The 27,203-nt window shown below is 52.4% G+C and overlaps 1 protein-coding gene across 1 annotated transcript; it reads left to right on the top strand.

Annotated features, from left to right (window-relative positions):
• Positions 1-8,076: 8,076 nt before the first annotated feature.
• Positions 8,077-25,686, top strand: SCNN1B (sodium channel epithelial 1 subunit beta). The gene is made up of 14 exons (XM_075767631.1): positions 8,077-8,152; positions 10,660-10,891; positions 13,945-14,263; positions 15,164-15,566; positions 16,824-17,017; positions 17,885-17,988; positions 18,453-18,616; positions 19,076-19,183; positions 22,184-22,301; positions 23,036-23,111; positions 23,301-23,358; positions 23,649-23,710; positions 24,601-24,676; positions 25,150-25,686. Exons 3-14 carry the CDS (start codon positions 13,953-13,955, stop codon positions 25,513-25,515), a joined length of 2,040 nt encoding a protein of 679 aa, XP_075623746.1. The 5' UTR covers positions 8,077-8,152; positions 10,660-10,891; positions 13,945-13,952; the 3' UTR covers positions 25,516-25,686.
• Positions 25,687-27,203: the final 1,517 nt, after the last annotated feature.

The raw sequence follows: 27,203 nt of genomic DNA on the forward strand, positions 1-27,203 counted from the left end.
CAAGGTCTTGGGCAGGGACGACAATGGCCCTGACCACACAGACCCACGGCTTTGGCTTCCCGGTGCCACGGGGCTGCAGGGAGTGGCTGTGGTACCCGAAAACGTGGGGAAGGTGCAGACAGCACCACAGGCACAGTGCTGCCTCCGTGCTGGCGTGAAGGATGGGCTGGGGAGAGGTGTGGAAAGAAACCCACAGTGGGCAGGTGTCGATGACTCACGGGGAATGCTGCCCGCACGCCGGGACCGGCCCTTCGGAGGAGAGGAGGTGCAGAGGGGGAACCTCGCTCAGCTGGTCCACAGCTCCCAGCAGCAGCCACTGCCAGAGGGGAGAAAGTTGAGGGTGACGGAGGAGCTGGGGGCGGGGGGGGCTAAGGAGGAAAATCCAGCTGCTCAGAGAAGGTTTGCTGGACAGCAGGAATCCACCAGTGCCTTTCCCGGCAAGTCCAGGCAGAAACAGCGTTTGAAAACACATGGAGCCTGCCGGCTCTTCTCCGTCCTGCTGCGGAACAGACACCTCCCTACACCACGTTATGGAGTCTGCTGGCTATACCCAGGACTAGCTTTGTCTCAGTTAATACACAATTGCCCCCAACAGCCCTGGAGGCACAGACCAAATCAGTTTTTGTAAGGAAAATATTCCCAACCAACCCTAACCCAAGTAGCTCAGGCATTTTGCTTGTGAGGGTGCCCAATTTTTGTAGCTGTCCTCAGCTGCCCCCCCCCGAAGGAGCACTGCAAAGGTTACGTGGGCTCTCATCCTGGGCAAACACCTGCCAGGAAAACCAGGGAGAGAGGGGCGAGCTATGCTGAGACAAACTCCAGTGGCAGTAGCGGGACTTGCTGTTTAAGTACTTTAAAGAATAAAATCTGCTGGGCAAAGGCTTTTCCTGGGTGGAAAACAAGACTCTCACCCTGACTCTGGCTGTTTCACCGCTCAGCATGAACAGCCAGCACAAAAGGGACTCAAAGACAGAACAACCTAATCCAGGAAGGATGTGTGGTTTCCCTAATAGACAAAATTTCCTCTGGTAATCAAGAGAAAAATGGGAGCATCCAACCTCCCAGTCAACTGGGATGAAAAAGTTGCCCAGGATGTGACAATGAACAGTAAGTCCTGGATTCCTTGGAAAACACATCTGAGACGCAGCCTGGCCCCATCCTGGTCCCAGCTGGACAAGCACCACCACCCCCAGCCGCACGGGATGTCAGCCTGGAGGGGTAACTCCAGCCTCCCCCGGAGCGAAGGGATGGCTGCTCAAGGCTGCCCCCAGCACCGACGGGGTTAAAGGCTGCCCGGGCCCCTTTCCACGCTGGGTGACATTGCAGTGGTCCACAAACAGGTTTGGGAGTTAAATGCCTCATTAATATAAATGGAGCTGGGCTGGGGAAAGGCATCTCCAGCACATGCCTATGGAAAACCCTTTGAGGCTGTGAGCCTCCACTTGTGCCCTGGAAAAGGCACAGCTCTGGGGACACAGGGCACAGGGCAGGAGACTGCGGATGTTTTAATTTTACCCTTTCACCTTCAGGACAGAGTGAGCCAGCAGCTCCATAGCTGTCAACATTAGGAGGTTTCTCCTCCAGACGCTCCAGCTCTGCTGCTGCTGCTGTGCTCTCCAGTGAGCCCTCTCAGGGAACACCCACATGAGGGGCTCTGTCCCGCAAGAGCCCACCCGTGCCTCCTGCTCAGCTGGAGCCCCACAGCCTGGGAAATCAGTGCTACCTCACCAGCAGCAGCCGCAGCTGCCACCAGACCCCAGTAGCCCATCGATGCCACGCTAACGCCACAGGCATTTTCGACAGCCAGCAGTGACTTCCCTCTGCTTGGAGCTGTGGCCGGAGTCCCAGACCAATGCTGCTCCGAGGGCTCGAACCGGCTCGGGAGGCTGCGGCAGCCAGGCGTGTGGCATGGGGGGTGCCGGCAGGCAGTTACTGTATTGTACAAAATCGTTGCCTTGGCTTGAAAGTCCCATTGCCCACCTCAAGTGACACTGCAGCAGTGAGCACCGTGCAGCCGGAGCTGGGCAGCCGCCTGGAGCAATTCCCCACGTCACATCCAAGCCATCCCCACCAGCCCGGCCAGTGCTCGGTGCTTTGCAGAAGCATTTGCACGCAGCCTCAGCCCGGGAGGGCTGCCGACACCCGGAGCATCCCAAGCACAGGCCCGAGCTGCAGCAGTGCTGGAACGGTTTCAGGCAAGCGTGAGTCAGAGGTTAACCCACAAATGCAGCAGCTGCCCTCTGCAGTGACATGCTGTGACATGGCTCCGGCACTAATCCCGACGCCAGCACCTCCCTGTGAACAGGACGGACTGGGAGGTGCGGCATCATCACTGATTCCCCACGCCTCCACCGGCACAGGGCTGGGCAGGCGGCACCGGTGGCAGCTGACAAACCCCAGGAAGAGCGAGAGTCTGGGCTGAGTGTGACCGATGCCTGAGGAGGGGAAGGAGAGAAGAAGTCCCAGGCCAGGCTGGGAAATCCCATCCAAGAAACCAGACTTCCCTCCTGTGCCGGGGGACCCTGGAGCCACCGCTCCCGCCATGGAGCAGCACTGGTCCAGGCTCTCCCTGTCCCCACTGACGTCTCCTGGTACCCTGTGCCATGCTGGCGGCTCGATGCCATGCTGCTCCCGAGGGCAGGACCAGCACCAGCCCTCTCCTCTGCCAGACGCCCGTGTCTGCCTGCCCAGCTCTGCCCACAACCAGTGTGCTCTCACCAGCCCGGCCCAGCCGGCCCCACGAGCCCCAGGCGTGCACCGAGCTGTGCTCAGCCACTCGCTTAGGTGGGGGCTGCTGGGGGCACCGGGCTGCTGATCACACAATGGCTCCCAAAATGAGCGCTAGTCTGCAGCTCCCAGCACTGCACACCCGGCACTCAATGCTTTCTGAAGCAACAGCACAATTATCTGACCACATCGCTCCTGAACAGCTTTTGTCTTGGGATTGACGCTTTCCCCTTGCTGCAAGGGCACCCCAGTCCCTTGGGGTTTTTTTATGAAATCTTTCTCCACTTGCCCCCCTTCTTCCCAAAAGCAAAGGCTTTTCTCCCACATCCTGCTCATCCCAGTCATCTGCTCATCCCACTCCAGAGCACATGAGGGACCATCCCGCTCATCCCACTCATCCCGCTCAGCCCACTCATCCCTCTCCAGAGCAGTGGGGGCTCAGGATGCCCTGGCCCTGGGGAGCTGGGGGTGGTGATGCGGGCGCTGGTGGCAGTGGGGGGGGGGGGGGTGGCGGTGGTGGCAGTGGGCAGGGGCTCTGCTGACCGTCCCTGCGGCAGCCGCAGGGTGGAATGCCGCGCAGCGGGTTCCTGCAGCAACCGGCCATGCTGCCCAGGGCTCTTCCCTTCGGCCCGGGCGAGAGCAGCCGCGGGCTCGGGGTGCTGACCCGGCAGCTGCGCCTGCTCCCCAGCCCAGTTGCAACACAGCCCGAGGTATAAACAGGGAAACATACCCGCCCTCGGGGCCACGGACAACATGTTCCTGGCATTTTGTCCTCTCTTGTATCATCACCCAGTGATTTGGCACTTTCCTGTAACACTCTCGCACCACCTTGTCTCTCCCAGTCTTACACTCCTGCCTCAGTTTCCCTTCCAGAAGGAGCCAGGTGGGAGCTGCATCCCCCTGGAGGGGGTTGAGCCTCCCCACACTGCCGGGCGTGCAGGCAGGCTGCCAGCCCTGAGCAGCTTTCACACACACTCCTGCCAGTGCCATGCCCCACGCTGCCCCAGACAGCGTTTTCGCCCCGGCGGCCTTGCCGTCAGGCCGCGTTCCCGAAAGCAGTGGGATGCGAAGCGCAGGAGGGGACGCTCGCAGCGAAGCCTCTGTCGGGCCAAGTGACATGAACCCGTGTCATCCCCAACCTGCCTGCCTCACGCCCGCCTGAGAGCAAACCTCCAGGGTCTCCGAACGCAGGCCTGGCCCCATTCAGCATGCTGATTCGGGATCACTTCTGTCTCCTTCCACTCATATATTTTGGCCAAATATGTTTCTTCAGTTGGAAAAAATGTGTGTATTCACTAGATTTATTCACCTGCAATTTAAAATGTGCCACAGTCCCAGGGGAGATGCGATCACCACGAAGCATGGCTGAATGCAGGTGCCGGCCAGAGCCACGGTGAATCACACTGTTTTCACAACGCCTCTTGCTGCAGTACCTTCCTCACTTGTGTTTTAAGACCTTCTCACCCAAGTTTACATAATGAATCCTGAAAGGTACAAGCTGTTCCCCTGGATAATCACGAAGAGTAATCGTTCCCGCTCTTGTTCTTGTTATAAAACGTCATCGGCCACAAAATATTTCACATTTCCCCCAGAACATGGCAGAGGACCATAAAGAACCAGCCCATGTGGATCTTTATGATGCACCATCCTGGCTGGTACCACGCTGGCGCTCCCTGGCCTGCGCCGGGGCAGTGTGGCATCCCCAGCACCTGAGCCCACCCACAGCTACCGCATCTTTAGAAGGCGGAATATTGGCAGGCTGGTTATGTTTTCCAGTAAACTTCTATGACAGAAAGGCAAATGAGGACAACTAATTCCCTGTCACACCAATTAGTTACAGAGCGGGTCTGGGGAAACCCCACCGGTGACAAATCACTGCCTCAGCACGCAGCCTGCCACGGTCCTGTGCCGAGAGCCGGCTCGGTTTCACACACACAGAGGAGCGCAGCCTTGGCGGGGCGAGTCGAGATGCAACGACCAGTGTCATTAACGCTCAGGCTGAAGGGACAAGTGCCTCAGCTGGGTTTTGCCCCATCCTTCTTGTTCTCTAGTCAACAGCACTGCTCGCAGAGTTGCACAGAGCGGTGGTACCCACACCCCAGCGGCGCGAGCCCCGGCATGGCCCGAGCCCCTGTCCCGCCTGCCAGGCTGTGGCCGACGGCTGCCGCGCCGTGCCAGGCATGCAGGAGCCAGCCCGGGGGGGGGGAACCGCTTCCCTCTCCTCTTCTGCTGCTTGTAAAACAAAACCAGTCTTGGTTTTACTGCCTGATCTTTGTAACGCAAACAGAGGTCAGTTAAAAAGGTTTTATATGCAGCGGTTACCGGTGTAGGTTGGCTTGTGAGATGCTCACTATCATTTGACTCTGATTTTACTGGTCACAACTAAATTACTCTATTTTGTTTAGTGACAGCGTGTCTCTGAAAGTGCACTCGATAAACTGAGCAATTAAAGTGCTGAATGAGCCTGTTTGCACCCTGCATGGGAACGGGTGATGGAGCAGGAGCAGCCTCCCCGCTGCCAGGGCTGCAGCGCCGATCACCAGCACGGGGTGAGCGATGGCGACGGCGACCCGCGCGCTCCTCCTTTGCAGGAGGGCTGCCTGCAAACCCCAGAGCTGTCGGACTGGAAGTCAGGCTGCGGATGTGACTAATATTTAGCACGTACATTTCGCAGCTCCTGCTAAATGGCAATCTAATCAGCGGGTGCATGTGCGGTGGCAGTGCCTATCATCAGCCGTAGGCAGGGCAGCTGGCGACACCGCCCCGGCACCCGGGCAGGGAGGGGGGCTGCCCGGGAGGGGACTCCCGCAGAGGCCAGGCAGGCAATGCAGGACAGCAAAGTCCTGGCACCCGTCTTGTTTCCGGACCCCAAAGAGCCTTTCCAAATCCTCATGAAATCCCTGAGCACCAAGGAGTGACCTCGGGTCTGACAGCTGCCACCATGGCTATGCTGGGTGGGGACCCCCCACTGGGACGTGTCCCCCCCCCGCACACCGTGCCAAAGGGCATAATTTGGCCAAAAGCAATGAGATTTACACAGAACCAGATATGAACGAGCCATATGGTTTTGCCGGTGACCTGAACTCAGTCCTACTAACGGGGTTGTAATTTTGGGGTGATTTCCTTGCTGCAGAGCTGTCCTTGGGTCTCTGCGTTGGGCTCCGACACAAGCACCTCCACTCTTCGTCTTTATATACAGGCCTAAAAACCAGCCCAGAAACCTTTTCAGCCTTCTTTGTATCCACTCCAGTCAGCATTAAAATATTTTCCTTTTACCAGATAAGTTTAGGACCAGTTGATATTTTCAAAACACTACAGGTTAGACCGATGGTGCCATTTTCTGGGCCGATTTGCCCCGTGTATCCAGTTTCTCAGCTGTATTTAGCTGCCATCAGTGGTGCATCACGCCAGCACAACACCCTGACTCAGAACACAATGCCTGGGGTGCAGAAGAGTTTTCCATGGTGTTTTTCAGCTGTATTTTTAGCAGGAGGTTTTTGCTTATGAAATAAACTTTCTCATGAAGCAAGCAAGAGAGACAACGCAAAGTCAAGCCAAATTCAAGGTCACTTGGCTTCACTGGCTTCACAGCTGATGTTTCAAACCACTGAACAAATGCAGCCTGCTCTATTTTCAGCCTTAGAGCTGCCAGTGCTGGTAATAGACATTGTTCTCGGGGGAAATAAGCAACGATAGAAGGGCAATTATTTTGACAGGACAGAGGTTAGAAACTGGGTAAGTCCCGGTGCTCACCATCAAACCTGTTCGTTCTAGCCTCACTTGGAAATACTGTTTAAACACAATCCCGCATTCCACTTCTGGCATAATGGTAGGAGGTACACCCGTGCAATTTAAAAATAAAAATCCCTTTTGTTCCCAAACAACGAAACATAGGGACATTTGGGAAAGTCTGACCAAGTCCTGATTGAACAAGAACCTGTGATTACTTTTCCTAGCAAGAGGCAATCGTTACCTTTTACAATGCTTTGCTGATCTATGGTGATTTATAGTTCCAAGGAGGTTTACACACATTTACTGTTCTGTTGTGAGGAGTTAACAGCTCCCACAATCGCTCAAGATGCTTAAAGTTTTAGCTCTAAACCGTGTTTGTACAGTAGTGTTGTGTTCAGGGATCCCACCCCACAGCACCCAGTGCACTCACCCCAGCGTAGAAAAACGCGGAAAATAAATGGGAGGTGTGTGCGTCTCTTCAACCCCCCCGAGGGATTAATTACGTGATCAATAGGAATCAGTGTGCAACACACCTGAGATTGAAATTAAGTCATAAAATGCAAAAGTACATGCTAACCACCGTGAAAATCGCAGACAACCGGGCTACGAGGGTGCTCGTGAGGGTGCGCGGCCCCGTCTGAGTCGCTTGCGTTCCACCCTTGGAAGCAAATAGAAGCGCTGCTTAGTCTTTTAATTTCATTGTCATTTTATGGAAGCAGAGCTCATATCTCCTTTCAGACCCAGCCTGCTGGTCCGGCCAAGGCAGACTTCCACTCCTTCTATTTAAGCATCAACATCTTCTGTAGTCCACGCTTGAAAGACACAGGGTGTACAAAACACGGGCAGGAAAGCATGCCCAGCAGCAGTCTTGATAGTAAACACAGCTGCTCCATGAGACTTTAAAAAAAAAAACATTACAAGATCTTACACTTCTTTTAAAAAGTAAGATTATAAGATCTTTTAAAAAAAGGATTATAAACCTGTTTCAAAATACTATTGCAGTTCGCCTGCAGTTCTTTAACCTATGTCAAAGGCCTGTCACAGGGGATGGCTGGCACGAGGGAAGAAAAGCAGCAGCAAGGTGATGTCCTGGCGCTTCGGACATTTCAAAGCAGACTGAGAAACACACCGTAAATTGCTGCGGCACAATTTGTGTATTGGGGCAGTGGCCACAAGACCCGGTCCTGCTGTGAAAGTCTCCCTGCACTTTCCAAGCGACTGTCCGCATCCCAGCTACAACCCAAGCACTCCTTCCCCCACGGCTGCCATTCTAATAGGACTTTTTCTTCTTTTTGGGAAAAAACAAGGACAGGTGCTCATCTCTTAGCAGCAGGATGGAGACACAACTTCCTCAACATCTTGTGTCATGGGGAAGTTTGTGTTGCTGATCCTGCACTGCCCGCATCTGATGGTCTTTGTAGGACCGGGGTAGGAGCAGCAGAAGCGGCTGCAATTCCTGGGGAGGTGGGGAGCTTTAGGAGAAAATTAAATAGTGCTGGGAACAAATTAAAGCAAGGTTTCAACGAAGCCTGGACGAGCCACGACTAAACTGGGAGCGACTCCAGCTGAAGGGAAGGGAGGGTTTAGATGCACCGTCGTGAATGGGCGGGATGGGGCGGGACCGGGGCGGGGGAGGTGGCGGGGCCGGGCCCGCTCTCAGCGGGGAGCGCTGCCGGAGCCGCGCGGGCGGCAGGTACGGAGGGACCGGGATCGACCGTGGGGACCCCCCTCCCCGGGTGGGAGAGCGGGGTAGGGGCTGGACGGTCCCTTCGGTCCCCCGGGTCGCCGCCGGAGGGATGCCCGCGGGCGTACGCCCGCGGGCATCCCTCCGGCGGCGACCCGGGGGACCGAAGGGACCAGCTTATTGGGTCAGGACCTGCGTGGGTTAGATAAAATGTCAGCATTTAAATGTGACTACGGGTTTTTTTCCTCCTGCTTCTTGCGGTGGAGGATGCGGTTTTAAGGTATAATATTATTTATAAAAGGAGAAAAATAAGGAGGGTCTTTTGTTGACATGTTTTTGGGGTGTTTTTTTTGGGGGGGGGTGTGGAATGAAAAGCTTTGATTCGGTCGTGGTGTCTTTCTGCACTGATACAGACGTGAAGTCACCCGATCTTTGCATGCTTTTGCAACAGCGGTGCAGGTTTTCCGTTTTGTTTTGTTTGTTTTTTGGTCTTTTTATCCAGTCAGGTATTCTGGATATGTGCAGTGTGCAGTCGTTCTTACTGAACCTCTGTTTACACAGGGTTTTCTTTAATCTCCCTGATAAAAGGTATGGAAGCAGACCGCAGCTTTCTGAATATTTCACTGTCCGTTTCCTTTGTTGTGGGAAATGTGCCATTCACCTCGGGTTGCTGCTTCCCGGGTGAGGGCAGAGGATGCTCCCTCTCCGGGACACCGGCCTTACTGCAGAATAAGAGATCTGCAGGTGGGGAGGGAGATGCTGGCGGGTTTTGCGTCTCTTACGTCCCAGGATTCACGTTGTTCATTGCACAAGCAGCAGAGTTAACTCTGAGCAATGTGACCTTACCAGCACGTGAGAAGGAAGGCTTGTCATCGTCCTAGGAGACAGGGACATCACGGGAAACACAGGGTTAGGCAGGCAAGGGAAGCAGGGACGGAGAGTCTAACATATGGTGCAGAGAGTCAGTTAAATGCTATGTAAACTTCCAGACTGTAAATATTCTTCGAGTGTTGTATGCGTGCCCGTCAGGGTTAGAGAGGTGGAGGCGCCTGCACAGGTCCGGGCGGCTATGGGCGTCTGAGCCGCACACACAACAGCAAGGCAAAGCATCTGCTGAGCACTCTGTGATCCCGGGCTCAGAACGGGCTTTCGTTGCTCACTGACATGTTGCTGCTCCACTTTTTCAACTGCCAGCCTGTAAACTTATGACGTAATAAACCCTTTTCCTCCAACTTGCAAAAATACCACTAGATAGCCTAAATGTCTTCTCTAGGAAAACAAGGTCTTTTCATCAGGCTCTGGAGAAGATGGCAGATGAGCAGCTGGTGATCAAAGAGGAATGACTGTTGTGTGTGCCAGTAGAGAAAGCAGTGAATAATTGCAGTATCAGGCCCAGCAGTGTTGGAATGTTTTTGCAGCCGAGGTACCACCCTGGAGCCTCCAAGAGTGTGCTGAGTTTTGCTTATGTCTTTTATTTCCTCTAAGTGGCAATTGCTCTAGGAAAATCCCAGAGGAAATTCAACACAGTCAACACAATCATTTCGTAATGTGGGAGTCTGATCTCACCTGTAAGGCGGAGGAGTTTCACCTGGCATGATGCTGGGATGATGCAGGGCTGGACGCGTGGCTGCTGGGGGAAGGTGAGGACACCTCCTTTGCAGCACAAAGCAAACCATGTTAGAACCAGGGACAAGCTGCTTTTAGAATGGCTTCGGTAATCACGGGGATGCAGGTATTGCCAGGAGAAGGGCACGTGGCACCCCGTGCACCACAGAGCTCTCGTGGCCCTAGGGTCGGCTCCTGATAGTCGTTTTAGATGAGACCAGCGTGACAAGGGGCAGCCCAGAGCCAAGCACGGCAGTGGGGAGGTGGCGAAGGAAGCGGTGGTGGTTCCCCGGAGCGGGTCCAGCGCAGGCTGGCGAGGTCGGTGCTTACAGAGCGCGCTGTGAGCTGCGAGTGCTGCCGGGACCCTCGGGGCTGTAAAGCAGCAGTAACGCACTGCTACCGCTCGCCTGCAAGGGAGAACGAAGCCAGTTCTTATCTGCACGTTAGAGGCCAGTCCTGCAAACGGAGCAGCGTGACAATAAAAAATGCAAAGGAGGAAAAGGAGTGGGGGAGCCAAATGAGTGCGTGTTCCCCTTCCCTGACTGGGGCCTTGGAAGTGGAGCAGCCAGACAAGAAATAAATCCAGTGAGCGGCAGCAGGGAGCTGCCAAATGTCCAGGCCCTTGAGCTTCACATGCTGTGCGAATAACGGGGAATTTGAGGGCGGCAGCAGGGACAGACTTTTTGTAACCGTGAGACTGCCCTGCACGGCACACACCAGCAGGAACCGGGCTGCACGTCCATCGAGGGGGAAGCACCTTCTGAGTCCCCAGCCCTGATCTCCTCAGCTCCTGTCCCGCAGCAGCCTCCGCTCCCTTTCTCCGGAGGGGGTTTTGGGAAGGGGTGACAGTCATCTATGGGCCAATGGAGGGTGGGTCTTCTCATCCCTCATTTGTCACCCGTCTGCTCCAGGTACAGCCTGCTGATGGGGGAGAGCAGGACAGGATCCAGGCTGGCTCCAAACCCAGTACCATCCCCACTGCAAACAGCTACGGCATCTGAGCACTGAGCCTCCGGGCCCGGGGCGAGGAGCCCCCCAGTAACAGGGGCTTTGGCTTCCAGCGGGCAAGGCACCTCACACAGAGTGGCTTTCAGCAGAGAGAAAGAAAGGAGAAGACTATTTGGAAACATTCTGAAAATAAAGGTAAGAAGAAACCTATTAAAATGAGAAAAAAGATTGAAAAAAAAGTCACCCAAATATGGCGAAGTGCAGCTTTTGCTTAATGCCATTTCTTTTATCAAATGATCTGTTTAAAAGCACAGCTTATGCCTAAAGGAAGTGTAAACCTGGGTCTTTCACTCTGCTGCCGTGTTAAGACATCCCCTGCAAAACCTGTGACTGTCTGCTTGGCTGTATTGCCAGCACACCTTTGCTAACTTGTTTTTTTTTTTTTTTAATTTTGGGATCCATGTGTTTTCATGGCGGGGCAGGGATGCTGCAAGCATCCTGTGAGAGGATTCTCTTCCAGCCATCCCCATCCCTGTGCCTGTCCTCCTGCTGGCAGGTGCCCCGAGGGGCTGTGGGACAGAGCAGCACTTGCAAAGAACAGGTCCGGTAGCTTTGACATTGGGAAAAAAAACCATTCTGAATCACTTTAAAACATATCTAAAACTAATTTTATCTTATTTTCCACAGTGTAGCTTGAATGTAACTTAAAAATGTGAAAATGCTGCCCTTCAGCACGGTGTTTTTACAGTTGGGGAGCTGAAGAGATAAAGCGAGCTGGAAACACTCTAATCTCTGCTTAAAACTGATTTGCAGCTGGTCTTCCTTTCCTAGTGCAGCATCGTCCCCTTGCTATCACTAGCATGCATACCGTGACTTTGCAAAGAGCACTCTCAGGTTAGGTGGTTAAATGGAATTAAATTCAAGGTGGAGAACAAGCGTATCGATGACTCCTGCAAAACCATGAACAAAGATAAAGCAGCATCAAAATTAGCTGTTCAGTATCTTTAACTTTACTCAGTTATGAAAGTAGAGTTTTTACTCTGTGTGTGCTCCTCAATCCATAAGTATGTGTCTCAACGTTGCCGTCACGAAAAAAAACCAACCCTAAAATCCATCTTGAGGAAACAATATAAAAAGAAATAATCACTTCTTACTGCAATGTCAGGTTGATGAGCAACCGACAAAGATCTGTATGACAAATGGGGATCCCTCTGTGGCAGGTCTCGGACTCTCGGCAGGAGCCCACGCTCCGTGTTTGGCCGGCGCGGTCTGTGAGCAGCAGAGCAAACAGGCTGCAGGGCATGCGGCCAGTCAGGTCCAGCCGGGCTGGATTTTGCCCAGTGCAGTGTAGGTGTGTTTTAAATTTTAATCTAATCTAAATCTTTTATTGGATTTCTTAAAAGACAGAAAATATTTACTAGTTTGCCTTGCTAGTCTCTCTGGGTGTAAATGTATTTTGACGATACTGTTTTATAAAGCAGAGACCAGTCTGGAGGCTCTGCCTTGAGATGGGGTTGTGTTCACACGCGGCGGCAGACGGCTCAGGCAGAATGGCCGCGTGTGTTTTGCGTCTTCCCTAAGCCACCCAAGCAGAGGCTAACGGTGTTCCTCCTCGGTTTATTATAGTCCTGTCCAAACGCCAGCAAGCATCTGACGCAATGTAAGCTCCTTCTGTGAATAAACCCTTCTGCAGGCACCCATGGGTGGGAACCTCTGTGGCACCGAGTTCACGGAGGACAAGCCAATGATGCACTGGTGGCTCAGGGGTCCGGGAGGTCCGAGTCCCAGGACACGTGTTCCTCGGAGAACAAAGCGCTTTCACACAAGAGTAGAGCCTGCCCTCAAATCTCTGAGGAAGCAGCTGGAGTTTCTTCTTTCCAAAGCACTCTTCCATCAAGACCTCCTGGTGTTAGGCTGTGTCTAACATCACACGCAATAGGGTGTGCAATGAAAATCGTCATCTCTCTTTGCATCGTGGAGTGAGACATCATATAAAACCTTTGGGTTTATACTTTTATCAAACTCTGTATATACTACTCAGGAGATTTTGCAGATCTGGCCAATAAATCAATGAATCAGTATTAGTTCGTTGGGCTTTTTTTGAAAAGTAAGAAGGACACAGTTGCCACCACTCCCCAAGTTGCCTGTGCGCACCCTTCAGCTTCCTTTTGTACGTTTGGTGGCCTATCTACAAGTAACTTCATGGTAATCTAGTTTCTACATTGCAGAGTACTGCTCGTTATTGAAATATCGCTGTATTATTTCAGCACTCTTTCTTCTAGGCTGCAGAGTTATAAGCCGCATTAATCTTAAATCCTGTTCTCCTACAGTTTAAATCTGAAAAATGTTCTAAGCGGCTGACTCGGGTTTGTTTTGAAATCCTGCCTCGGGATATTAAGATTTAGTAACAGAAATTCTCGCCTTAAAATAGCAGCACAAAATGTTCTATTTACTCACAATGTGAATGTAAAATATGCAGCATCCCTCACATGAGCAGTGGAAGCATACCGATAGTATCTGAAAGACAAAGGAATTTGGTGGAAAAAACCAATCCGCTGTTCTTCCTCTGGCGGGCGGCAGCACTGAACAGCATTCCTGGCCCTGGGAAAGGTGCTGCTGGTTCCAGGTCCTCTTCTCCTGCCCCCTCCAATAGCCTGGTGCACTGTAATACTTTTTACTTTTAAGAAAAATTGTCTTAAGCCCTATATTAGCTTGAACCCTAAACGCTGTTAGCCTGAATTCTACCTGAAACCAGCTCATGCACGTGCTGCTTGGTCCATCTAGTGTTGGCAAAGGTCTCAGGCGATGTTAGAGACGTACCTGGTTGCACACAGAACACCGACTCGCTAAAATGTCTTGTTATTTACTGCAGCACCTGCAGGGCCCGGGGGCCAGTTCTCAGTCAGTCACCGCAGGCACAGCTGTCTCGTCTCCAACAGGTCCAAGTCACTTGACTCTCATGGGGCCAGAAGGGACCCCAGAAGGGACATGTCAAAAACATTTGCCGCTTTTGGAACTGCAAAGTGCAAACCTCCCCCTTGTGCCTTCTCGGGAGGTGGGGGGCTGTTTCACTGCCACGGCGTGACCCTGCAGAACATCTGCTCTGACTTTCTCCGGGTTATAAAACCACGGTCGTGCCATCACATGACCACTCCAGCTTTGCTTTGCTGACAACACAAGTGTACTTGGCATGATACAAACCTTGCCTCTCAAAATAGCTGGTTTGGTGTCTTTTCTCCCATTTGCAGACAGCAGCATGAACCTGAAGAAGTACTTCATTCGGGCGCTGCACCGCCTGCAGAAGGGCCCTGGCTACACCTACAAGGAGCTGCTGGTCTGGTACTGCGACAACACCAACACCCACGGCCCGAAGCGCATCATCAAAGAGGGGCCGAAGAAGAAATTAATTTGGTTCTTCCTAACGCTGCTCTTTGCATCTCTGGTCTTCTGGCAGTGGGGTATCCTCATCAACACCTACCTCTCCTATAACGTCACGTCATCTCTCTCTATTGGCTTTAAAACCATGAAGTTCCCAGCAGTCACGGTCTGCAATGCCAACCCTTTCAAGTAAGTTTTTCTTCGCCTAATTTACCCAGTCATGCATTAACACCCTCAGTTATGTTTTAGCATAAAGTACTGTGGATCCCTTCCTGTCTCAGGTATGTTAGGAGCATCAATGGAAATGATCCTTTGACTCACCAAATGGCACTAAAAACCGAAGGAGAACGATGTAAAGGGGAACGGCTCAGGGCCGGCGCAGGGTCCGTGTGCCTGCGAGTTTGCCTGGGTTTCCTTACTGTATCAGTTAATCTAATGATGGTTGTTGCCTCCCTGCAAACTTTCCCTGGCTCAAGGAAAACTCGAAGTTCAACTTACTTGTCACAACTAAAATCAGTCTCTCGATCTTTCCCCACAATTCCTTTCTTTCTCCTTCCTCCCTGTGAACGTACCTCTTATCACTCACACTCCGGCCATTAAGAGCTGGTTAAACAGTAGGATCTGCTGGGACCTGCAGGGATACAACTTGATCACAATTTCAAAGCAGTAACTGATTTTTATTTGAGTTGCTTCAAATTTATATCCATGCAATAGCCTAGCCCAAGGCAAGATGCTCTCGACTGACACACAGGAATTATTTGGGGTTTTTTTTTTATTCTCTGCTTGCTAGAGATGTTTTGTGTAAACTACAGGGAATTACTGAAATACAACCAATTCAGTTCTGCTGTGACAAAACACTGTTCACCACCACAGCACTCTGTTTATCCTTCTGCTGGTTTTCCACCTGGCTGCAGGCTGCTGGGATGCCCAAGTCTGAGCTGGCTGTGCTCTGCACAGAGGCTCCGTTGTTCTCCAGTAAATCTTTAGGCAGTGATCCATGGTGCCCAGGAAGATCCAGGCAAGTGGAGCAGCAGATGAGCACATCCCCACTGCCTTGGCACCGCCTGGTAACTGCTCTTTGTCCTGCAGATACTCAGAGGTGAAGCATCTGCTGAAAGAACTGGACAGGCTCATTGAAGCAGCACTGGAGAGGATCCTGCAGCCTGCGCCGTGGAACAGCAGCGAGAACGCCTCCCCACCACTCGACCTGGAGCTCTGGCACCAGATACCCCTGGTCCTTATCGACGAGCACGACAAAGACAACCCCGTCATCCTGGACATCTTTGAGAGTAACCAGACCACTGCGGGCAACCAAACCTCTGCAGGAAATCAAACTGCTGAGGGCAATGAAACCTCTGCGGGCAATGAAACCTTTGCGGGCAACCATACCGCTGAGGGCAACCAAACCTCTGCAGGCAACCAAACGGCTGCTCCACCTGCCCCAGCCAACACGACGTCGGAAGAAAAGAAGTACAAGCTGGCGGTGAAGCTGGTGAGAGGGGTCCCGCGGGAGGCAGCCGGGGAGGGGCAAGGGATGAGCAGCGCTGGGCGCCTCGGCAGGGATGCAGCATGGAGATCGGCGTCTCTTCCCCACCAGCTGCCTGTGGCCACTCTGCTGCAGGGCTCTGGTCCGGCTGCGCTGGGGCCGGGGGCTGCCTGCGCTGGCAGCCCCCTCTGTACAGGGCACGCGGAGCCCGTGGGCAGTTTGCAAGTTATGGCGTGTTATTTCAAGGCTCCAGGGCTGTGTGTTGTTTTTCTGAGGAAGGCAGCACAGAGGTATTTTAAGATTTTTTTTTTTAAATTTCAGAGGGGGGATCTGATGCCCTGCAGGTTACATAGCCAGACACCCAGCTGAAGATGCTGGATTTCCGCACATGGGGCCTGCAGCAGGATCATACCCTAAATATACTGCCCTAAATGAAAGGAAGCCCAGCAAGGAGCTGTGTTACGTTAGTCCATGGTGAATGTAGGTAGCTGCCTAACATCAGTCAGATCAGCAGGCCCCTCATGCAAAAAGGGACTGACAACACGTAGCAGCCTAGCACCGCATCAGAGGTACGGAGTGGATCCTGCCAGCAGGTCCGTCAGCCTCTGGTGAGAGGGATGCTGGAAGCGCTGGGCAGTAACTGAGCTGTGCACGGCGTTGGTCAGTGGAGTCTGCCCGCAGCGCAGAGGACAATGCTGTACATCCTCTGGGACTGCCCAGCGCAGCCCTGCTGCAGGCTGAGCCCAGGGCAGAGCCGGGGCAGATGTACTCCACGCAGGCTCCCTGCCGCCTTCACCTCTTCCTCGGGTCTGGCACCCAAAATCCTGGGGAGAGGCTGCAGCTGCTGCCCCTGTCCCTCTCCCGCTGCCGTCCTCACTGCAGAGGCACATGGTGGTCTCGTGACCCCCCACCCTCTGCTCCCACGGAGGCTTCAAGGACCCTGCCTGACCAGACCTTGGAAGCTGGGACAGCTCCGGTCTTAAAGAATTGACCCAAAAGTGACGCTTTCTGTAAGCTAGTGGAGGTAACGCTGGGACCGATGGGAAATCTCCCCGGGGAAGGGACGCGTCTGTAAACACATGCAGATGTGGCAGCCGGCTCCGCAGCTCCCGTCTGGCCGTACCTCTCATTTCCCGGGGAGCAGCAGGCAGGACTGGCATCAAGCCGAGCGCGCGCAGGGAGAGGGGGCATGCCATGCCGTACGTCCCTCCTGCCGTCCCCCGCCATGGGACGGGGTCAGACCTGCCTGCTGTGTGTCCCCAGTGCAGCCATCAGGGCCCCGACAACTGCACCTACAGGAACTTCACCAGCGCGGCGCAGGCGGTGACCGAGTGGTACATCCTGCAGTCCACGAGCATCCTCTCCAAAGTCCCGCTGCAAGAGAGAATCAAGATGGGCTACCAGGCAGAAGACATGATCCTGGCGTGTCTCTATGGGGCTGAACCCTGCAACTACAAGTAGGTGCACACCGAGCTCCCTGCCCTTCTCTGTCACATCAGGAATGGTACAGGATGCTAAAGGCATGACAGCCTTTTTCTTTTCTCTTTTTAAGGTATATATCAGTTAATAAAGAGATTTCTGCTGGTTCTTAACTCTAACAACATTTCCCAGAGGGTTTCTGGATGTGATCCTGGCTGAAACAAGTTATTTTGGGGTAGTGCTGGCTTTAGTTTTAGTTTTGGATGGGCGGTTTTGCTCATGACACATCAAGACTAACAGCGTCCATGGATGGGACCCAGGATGGGACCTGCCAGCACAGGTGCTGAGTCAGCATACTGCTGGCACAGCAGTGCAGCCCCTGGTTACAGCCCCCCGTTCTTTTTACACAAAGCTCCGATAAATGCATTTTAGCCATCGTTTCTTATGAACGCCAAATTTAGATATCCAGCTTTGAGAAACGCGAGCACACAGGGGCAGCCCAGGCTGCAAGGAGTCCTGCCCCCTCTGCAATGCCCCTTCTGCAAAGAGGGCAACAGAGAATTATTTTCAAAGAACGATATAACACCAGCCAAAACCTGTTAGCGTAGCTCAGATCAAGCAATTATTTCTCTCATCTGTGTGACAGATGATTCTTTTCCATTCCGACAAAGCATTATCCCCAGTGGCTGCGCCTCAGTACACACCAGTACCTTGCTCTGCTTTTTTTCAACAGCAGATTGATTGAAATTATATCAGCTGAAATTTCTATACAGGCATTCAACAAATGGAGCAACTTAAAGTGAATCCCAGATGTAATTGCCAAAAAGCAGTCCTACCAGATGCATTATTTTATAATCCTTTAGTCCTCCCCGAGAGTCACAGTTTTATGTGCATGATTCTTCCAGGAATTTCACTCAAATCTACCACCCAGACCACGGTAACTGCTACATCTTTAACTGGGGCATGGACGAAGAGGCTTTGAATTCTTCCAACCCCGGAGCTGAGTTTGGTAAGAGCGCGCTCTGCTAAGGAGGAAGGAGCTAAAGGACCAGAAGTGCTGGGAGTTACTCTGTCTCTCAGTGGCCATCTCTGTGAGATACAACAGATTTATGATTTCTGTGTCTCTGGAGCACTACAGCAGGGAGTAACCTTTCCAGGAGGGAAAAAGCCCCCAGAAGGGAAATGTGCCACATAGAAACAAGCAATGCGACTACAGATGTTACTTTGCAGAAGTGTAACATCTGGATGGCTGAAATATTCGAGGCAATGTCTGAATAGTCAATCAGATCTTTCCATCCTGTGCATTCACCATCGTGTGTATTTATGCACATGCAAGGCTGCCATGACAGCCAGACCCAGGCTCTTCTCCAAGGAACAGATTTCTGTGCACAATGAGAAAATAGACTCCATTTTTTCCCAAAGACTCGCATTTCTATACAATTCCTGTTCTGAGTGTCTTGTCTGGTGTCCCAGGGCTGAAGTTAATTCTGGACATCAGCCAGCAAGACTATATCCCCTACCTGTCATCCGCTGCCGGGGCCAGGCTCATGCTGCATCAACAGAAGAGCTTCCCCTTCCTTAAGGATCAGGGCATCTATGCAATGGCCGGGACAGAAACCTCCATCGGCGTGTTAGTGGTATGTCTGGCATTCCTCTAGAGCAGATTGTCTGAGAATAATGTTATCTGATGGGACTGCAACCAAGTTTGTTTTAAGTCTTGGCTGAACTGGCTCAAACCAAAAGAGTCAAGGTATACGCTAGCTGTGGGCTGGAACAGTTTATGGAGACTTTTATGTAACTGTCCTGGCAAAGTGCTTTACTGAAGCCAAAATATTGAGCTCAGGTTATTGTTCCTTCTTCCTTTAGCATGTCAGAAGGTGCCTTGCTAAAACATGCTGCTCTTGAACACCTTCATCTGCCTCGATCCAGCCCTGGGGAATGGGCTGCATCTCTTTCAGCTCTGCCGCTGAATGATTCTTTGATTTTTTTCAAAGCCATCAGGGAATACAGGAATTACAGAGTCTCTAGAAAATGGGCACCAGGGACCTGGGGAGGAGCGCTAGCTACTGAAGTTTGCTGTTTCGGTTTTCTTTCAGGATGAACTGGAACGGATGGGTTATCCCTACAGTGACTGCACCATGAACGGGTCTGATGTCCCTGTAAAAAATCTCTATAGCCAATATAATACTTCCTATTCCATACAGGTAAAACATGTTTTTAAATCAAACAGGGTTGTTTAGGAAAAGTCTTTAACCAGCATGCAGGATTACTGGAGCATCAGCAATGATAAAGTAGAAAGCATAACCTAAACATGGGAACCTTCTTTTCTGGTAATAAACGGGCACTTGAGTCTGAACACTCAATAGCCCCAGGCTTGGAAATGATCCCAGTGGATCCAGTGGAAATAACTGTCTTGCAGGAGCAAGACCTGATGATGCAAGTATTAAAACTTGCTTCAAAAGATAAGGAACATTGCTCCGGCAGGCAGCACAGCTTAATGTAATCTTCACTCAAAACAACTCGTACGGCCAGGAAAGGGCATCAGTAGGTATTGTGTCCTTAGCCAGGTATGAAGTTTGTTTCATTTTGAGAGGGATGAAAATGGTCATTTCTGTAATTTTCTTAAAAGCCTAAAGCACAGCAAACCCCCGGATCTCTGCTGTTACACAGGACCCTGCTATGTGTCACCTACTAACTTGCAAACAAAAAAGCCAATATTTTTACTTCCATATATATAAGCGCAGTTTAATGCTGGTCCTTTCCTCGTACGCTGTCACCTCAGAGCTCGGCTCCCCAAAGCGGAGGGTTCCCACCCATCCTGAAAACCAGGCAAAGCCAGAACAAGGTGCACCTGGGTCCCTTAAAAACCCCTGGTTCTTCAGTTTCCCCCCTTTTGGCTCCCCGAGCAGCCCCGGTTGTAGGGGAGAGCGTCTGAAATGGGCTGAAACTCCCAGTAGCTTTGGCTAATGCCGGTTCCTTAATAATGTAGGAAACGCTGGGAAAAGACATCTTCCAGAGTGTCCGGCTGGGAGCGCGGAGTCCCAGGCTCCGTGCAGGGACCTCGGGGGCAGCAGCGGGGACCCGATCTGCTCCGGACGGGGACAGGCACAGCGTTAGCCCGACGCTCCTCTGCCGGCTGCCCACCTAAGCCACAGGAGGCTGCGGAGCAGTTTTTCTCCTTTAAAAAGAATAACTGTTCATGCCATGTCGTTAAGGCAATTAATTTCTTTTTTTCAGCCGTGAGAGTATCTTTTTTTCCCTACAACTTCCATGCTTGGCTGAAATCTTTTAATTATACGTAGATCAACCAGCAAGAGGTAGACTCTAGTCATTACCCATGTCCGACGGGCTAACTTCTCTAAACTCAAGGAGTTATTGAGCAATCACCAGAGCTTCTTGCGCTGCCGTAACCAGGACGGCAAAGCTGCTCCGTCCGCAGCAACCGCAGGCACCGTCCTGCAACGTGAACGGTCACCGCGGCTCTGGGAAGCTTTTGCGGAGACGTTAATGCGACACTTTTCGTGAGATGGGGTGGCTGCTGCTGCTCGGGGCACGCTGCAGGGATAAAAGCTATCTGGAGAACTGTTGTGCTCTGAGTTTTAGCCATGGCGTTGCTCTAATGTGCAAAGAAACTTGTATTTTGTGTACACAAGTAGTATTTATCCCTGACAGGAGAGGAATATACAGGAGGGATTTCTCTCCCGAACACTTCTGCCCTTTTAATCCTTTTCTCTTAAAGAGAATTAAGTAATTTTTTTCCCCTGAAAATGCCTGCTTGTTTTGTATAGGAAATGAAGACAGACCTTTGCCTTTTCTTCACTTTAAAACTGGGATGAGAAAGTTGAGTGTTTGTAAACCTTGAATCTGTAAGAAAAATATAGTGTAAACATTAAGCGCTGGTTAATTTGTAACAGGCTATCACATAAGGGAGAAGCATTTTTGGAGGGTGAGATCTGGCAATAAGGAAAACATCAAAACCATTTTGGGGGTTATTTACAAAAGCCTGAAGAGTACACCCCAGACAAGTTGGGAGGGCTTTGGTCTAGCAGGGGTTTTATATTTCTGCCTATATGTAATTATAACAATTGGACCGCTTTACCCTACTTTTAAAGATGCTTATATAACATTTAAGCAAATACTTGAAATGATTGCAGTATTACTTAAAAGTTGCTAAATGCTGACTGGGGTTCTATGTCCACATAATTCACATCACTTCAGAGACCTCTCAGGAAAACCCGGCTTTTCCATCACTCCCTGACTGCAGTGAACTCTGTAAGCATTTTGTACCACACAGAAATTCTCTGGTTGTTCTACCTAGCTGGAGCTGTTAAATTTAATTATCTTTTCATAGACTTTGTTATTGCTTTGTGCACTGTTTCATCCGAGTCCCACTCCAATCTCGGATGATTAACTTCATGCCTCGCTGAGCTAATGGCAGTGCTGCAGCCTGGCTCGCACGCTGCCGAAGCTGCGGCTGCAATCCTTTCCAGGAGAGAAGCAGATGCACAGATAAGATAATTCAGATTTCTAAAACCTGCTCTTTATGTTGAAGTATTTTTAGAGTCCCTGCTTTAGAGTGGAAACCAGCCCTTTGTCAGTATGTCGTCTAAAGCCTGGAGACAACCGCAGTGTCCACGAGTGTAGTAGAACATTTTGATTCCTTTTTGGAAACTCCGTATTACTTCCACGAAGCCCTAAATAGTTAAGAAATGAGCAGTTTCTTGTGCAGCTGGGAGCAGGCACTGAGTTCCCTCCTGCTCCTGCGAGGTGACGTACCCATGGGCAACTCACAACTGGGACGTACCTTAAAACCGGGAGGAGCAGCAGTAAGAACGCATCATAAAGAAAACCCTAACTGCAGCGCAACTCTACACATGGCAGCTTACCCACCCACCTTGTCTCTCCGTTCTAAAGCCCGTGTGACTTGTGCCAGGCTTCCAGAGCCTGCCGTAGTGCCTGGCAATGCTCCGTGCACGCTGGAGGATGGGATCGCGCCATCGGGCAGGGATGGGCTCTGGCAGCACCCCCTCCTTGTGTGGCTTCAGCCTTCTCTGCGTGCAGCCACAAAACCAGCCGTGCAGCGCAAGAGAGAGAAAATACCTCAGGGTCGAGTAATTCTCATAGCCAGCGCAGACTCCAGCAGCACAGAGGCAGGCAGGGAGGTTCAGCCCACGTCTAAGCAGCTCCCTCTTCCCTTTTTTCAGGCTTGCCTGCGCTCTTGTTTCCAAAATCACATGATTGAAATCTGTGGATGTGGTCATTATATGTTTCCTTTACCTGAAGGGGTAAATTATTGCAATAACGAAGATAACCCAGGTTGGGGTAAGAACATGAACAAAACTGATTGCGCAGCCTTCCCAGGGTCCTGGCACGCAGGAGGGGTGGGAGCGGACAGGAGCTTTGTTACTGTTGTAAATGCAACAGGTGAACAGCTTTTGCCTGTGCGCAGTCTCCCCGTGGCCGTTTGGGTCAGTACCGGGGAGAAGGGGTGAAACCTTGGTCCTGGCTGGGGCTGAGGGGCCTCAGCTTCCATGCTGCCCTGAGGCAGGTCTCTCCCGGGCAGCCAGCTCCAGCCGGGGAAGGTCACGGGAGCCTCTGGGTACCAAAGAGATGGAAAAGGGGTCATGCTCCAGGCCTCTGTGCCTGAAGAGTTCAGAGACAAACTGCCCCGAGCAGGGGCAATGGGCTCCGGCAAGGATGCACACAGGCTGGGGGGGTCTGGTGCTCCCCCACAACTGGGCAGAGCCCAGCAGCACGGCTCCATGCAGGCAGCTGCCCACCTACCCCTGCAGCTGGCCAGGGCTGGGCCAAAAACCACTGATATCGGGCAAGCTGACAGTTTCTATAAACTGTCTGCAGAAAATTAAATTTTTTTTTTTATTTATTCTTAAATTGTCGGACCACTTTGTCCGAGTTTCTCGAGGAAGGGAAGGTTAGCAAACCTGTGCAGCAGGCTCATACCTAAATTTTCATTTTATTAAATGAAATTGATATAATCCAATAAGTGGGGATCTTATCTAAATAGACGCTTTGATTTTTTTGTTTTCACCAAACAGCATATTGCTATTCATCACTGAGATCAAGTATAAGGCACAGACAGATTTGTATTGACTCTTGTAAGGAAACGTGCAAGTAAGTACATACACCATTTCTGGCAGCGGTAAAGGTGGAGGGGATCCTGCATTTCATCTCCCATCAGTTCTGACCTTTCTAAAATGGCAGCAAATCATGCAGGGCTGCTTTTCTGCATGAGAACTGAAGTTCCAGTGACTTCAGAGAAAGGGAAACTTGTGTACCAATGTTCTCCTTTCCTCTCTCCAGCGACACACAGTATAAGATGACCATCTCCATGGCAGACTGGCCGTCTGAAGCTTCAGAGGTAACACTGATTTCTTGCTTTGAAACATTCGTTAATAATTACTTGTTCTTAGCCCCATGAATCACTCAGTATTTTCAGAGCTAATGTCCGGGTAGCACGTGCCTCTTTGCTAAATTACACATTTTCAGCATGCAAACAATCCCCAGTGCCAGGGCATGAGACAGGAGCGGGGACACCCCCCACAGTGCTCCTCCTCCCCGGGGGTCCCTCACCGAGTCCTGCAACTCCCTTGGGTTCCTGCCCCAGAGAGGATGCTTCTGCTCGGTTCTGAGTAAATTTTGTTTTCCTAGGACTGGATTTTCCATATTCTGTCTTATGAAAGGGATATGTCAACAAATGTGACTCTGGACAGGTAAGTGAAAGGAATAACCACTTTATCTTCTCTATTGAGCCTGTTAACATTAGATTAACATGAACCTTGGCGATGGGCCAGAGCACATGTGTGTTAATGCAAAGGGAGGACAAGATTCGGCGCCTGTTTGCCTGGAAGATACATAAAGTGCACTTCATGCATATCCTCTGCTCTCCATAGTGACAAACTGGGTCAGACAAACTCAAATGCGCAGTTAAGTTAAAATCGACGTTAACCGCAGCACCTCGAATCAGTTCCATGTAGGAGTCTGGAAGCTCTGAAGCTGTGAACCCCCAGGGTCCAGCTCCTGGACTCTAACGTCCATCCCTTCATACTTGCATCTCTGAATCTGCCAGCAGCAGCAGCAGGGGGGATGCACCAAAATCAGGGTAACCGGTGAGTTACCCTTTGAGAACCTAAACCTTGAATTAGGGGGGAAAGAGGAGGTTTTTTCTCCAAAGGAAAAAAAAATTAGACAAGCAGGAAACGCTTTTACGGAGATTGGCTGATCTGTATGCCTTAAGCCCCCTGTAACGCAGTCAGCCGTGACGCAGCCGCTCTGCGCGTGCACACAGGAACCCAAGGTGCAGGGCACCAAGGAGGGGCAATGGCCCCTCTAGACCAACCAGGACGGTTGGGAAAAACAAAGCAAACAGCCCCAAAAAAGCTTCCAGGTGCCCAAACTTCAGGAACTTCAGAACCGCGTCTCTTCCCTTCGCAGCCAGTGGCACTTCTTAACTTCTTCCACGTGCCTGGCAGACGTTTCAGTGGACGCTGGTGAGCGGCTCCGGCCGGGCTCTGCGCAGCCCTTCCCACGGGCTGGCGTTGGAGCAGAGGTGCGGGATGCCCGCGGCCCGGCTCTGTGTTGAGCTGCCGTTTGTCCCTTACAGAAACGGGATCATCAAGCTGAACATTTACTTCCAGGAGTACAACTACCGCACCATCTCGGAGTCTGCCGCCACGACGGTGAGTGCCCATCCCTGCCCTTCTGCCCAGTGCCGCAACGTGCTGCAAGCGCCTGGCGAGCAGACGCCGAAACAAGTCACCCCAGACACACAGTCAGGGCTCAGCTCCTCGGGGCTGATCAGCCCTGGCCGGAGACGCCCCTCACTGGGAGTCTGCCGCATCCCTCGGTGCTGCTGCTTCACGTGGCCGTAGTGAGGACGCGGATGAAGCCGCCTCCACCGGCCAGTTCGCAGCCCTTGGTTCGTTCTTCCCCCCCACATCCTGTCCCCTCACCAGTGCGGGGCAGCTCATTGAGAAGCAGCACCAGGGAGCGCAGCCCCTGCAGAGCGGCACCCGCAAGGCGAGGGACTCGGCAGGCAGGTCCCAGGGACAGGAGCATCACCTGGCTCAGCACCAGCATGCACGGTGATGGGCAGGGCTGAGCAGGGACCGGAGTCCACCACCTTGGCTCACTCCTGCTCTCCTTCCCGCAGATCGTTTGGCTGCTGTCAAGCCTGGGAGGCCAGTTCGGGTTCTGGATGGGAGGCTCGGTGCTGTGCCTCATTGAGTTTGGGGAAATCATCATTGACTCGCTGTGGATCACCATTATTAATGTGATCAGCTGGTGCAAAGGCCTGAAGCAGAAGCGGGCGCAGGCGCGGTACCCAGACGCCCCCCCAACGGTGTCAGAACTGGTGGAGGCTCACACCAACCTGGGCTTCCAGCACGAGGACGCAGGTGCCCTCCCCAGGGACGAGGCACTGCCCCCCGAGCCCGGCACCCCCCCACCCAACTACGACTCACTGCGTGTGCAGCCCCTCGACGTCCTCGGTCCCGACAGCGACGCAGAAACCGAGTGAGCAGCGTGCCCCATCGCCGTGCTCCAGCTGCGTTTGCTGAGCACTCTTCTACTCTGTCGAAATTAGGAAGGAACTACAAAGCCCTGGCTGTGCTCCCCTCCCCCACGTAAAGTGTTCACTGTGAAGAAGCTCTGTCTAATAAACCCTGTAATAAATCTCATAGAGTCAGCATCAGGGTCTGGCTTTATATATAGACTCTGTATAAATCAGTATTGCTATATATAAGTCACCATTTCTTTTTAACAAGGGGTTTTGCTCACATGTGGGTGAGAAGCACTCGCTAGTGAGAAGAGCGGGATGGGGGCAGCTGTGGAGGGCTGCGCCGAGGGTCCGAGGCAGGGCTTGCACCGGGGGGGGGTCCGAGGCAGGGCTTGCACCGGGGGGGGGGGTCCGAGGCAGGGCTTGCGCCGGGGGGGGGGGTCCGAGGCAGGGCTTGCGCCGGGGGGGGGGGTCCGAGGCAGGGCTGCGGCAGCGCTGGCAGGGAGCGGCGAGGCGGGTGGTGCTGGGGAGAGGCCAGGCTGCCCCGACGGTGGATGCACGGCCGCGACCTGGAGGACTCTGAGACATGGCGCATCGTGTGCTGCAGCTGTGCTGCGCCGTGGGTCTGACCCTGGGCTTGGGACCCAAGGCACTTTTGACTTCTGAGGTTGCAGTATTTCCACCCCTAAACGACTACAAAGGAAAGAGAGTGAAAGAAAACCATCCCTTTGCTTCTGGAGCCCAGAGTGCTCTGTTTGTGTTTGCTGCTCAGGGTTTGTTAACGCTCGCACCGCAGGTGGGCACGGCTGTTATTGCGTGTCAGAGATAAATACTGCAGCCTCCATAAAAATTCAGGTGTGGAGAGGAAGTGCCAGGCCGTTTAACAGTACCACACTCTCGGCAATAAATAAATTAATTAAAAAGTTGCCTTTAAGTTTCCTGTTGGCAGCAGCTGCAGTTGAGCGCTGGCAGGAGCCTGACGGCCACGACTCACAAGAAGGGGAAGCGTTGTGCTCGTCCCGCCAGGCGGGTGGCCAGGGCCTTTGGGGATCCCCGCGGGGCTGCGCTGAGCAACGCGGCGAGCTCGCCCGCAGCTTTCCCAGGAGCCCATCGCAACCCACCGGGGACCTGCCATACTGAAGTACTTCTGCAAAACTTCAAGAGGAAACAGGATCGTGTGGTTAAATGACGCGACCGGGGAACACGATGTTCTGGGCACAGCGCCCGGCGTGGCACAAGCACGGGGTGGTGGGGGCAACCACAGCGGCGAGGGGGCTCCGCGCTCCTTCTCCGCCTGAAGCTCCCGAGCGAGCCCGGGGTGCTCTGGTGCAGAGCTGCGGGGGCAGAGCGTGCCCAGGGTCTGCACATCTCCCCTGGGTGGTGGAAGTGGTGGGTCTAGTTGCTGACGACCACCATCAGCAGGACCGAGGAAACGGGGGACGATCTGCCAGACGCGGTGCTGCCGGCACAGCTGACTGCCCCGCACAGGGCAACTTCTGTGTTCAAAATTCACTGAAAAAGTCAAACCTTTAATTAGCAGTGTATAGCTGCTCTAACACTGCTGCCATAGTTACAAGATAATAACACGTAGAATGTCTGCAGCCTTAATTTTATAAGACTTGACTAATGAATTTTTAAAATTTTATGATTAGCTCCAAAAGTAATGGCAATTTAAAATAAAGTTTTGATTTTCTATTACTTCCAATATA

The sequence above is a fragment of the Balearica regulorum genome, chromosome 15, assembly GCF_011004875.1.
Source record: "Balearica regulorum gibbericeps isolate bBalReg1 chromosome 15, bBalReg1.pri, whole genome shotgun sequence".
Lineage (NCBI taxonomy): Eukaryota > Metazoa > Chordata > Aves > Gruiformes > Gruidae > Balearica > Balearica regulorum.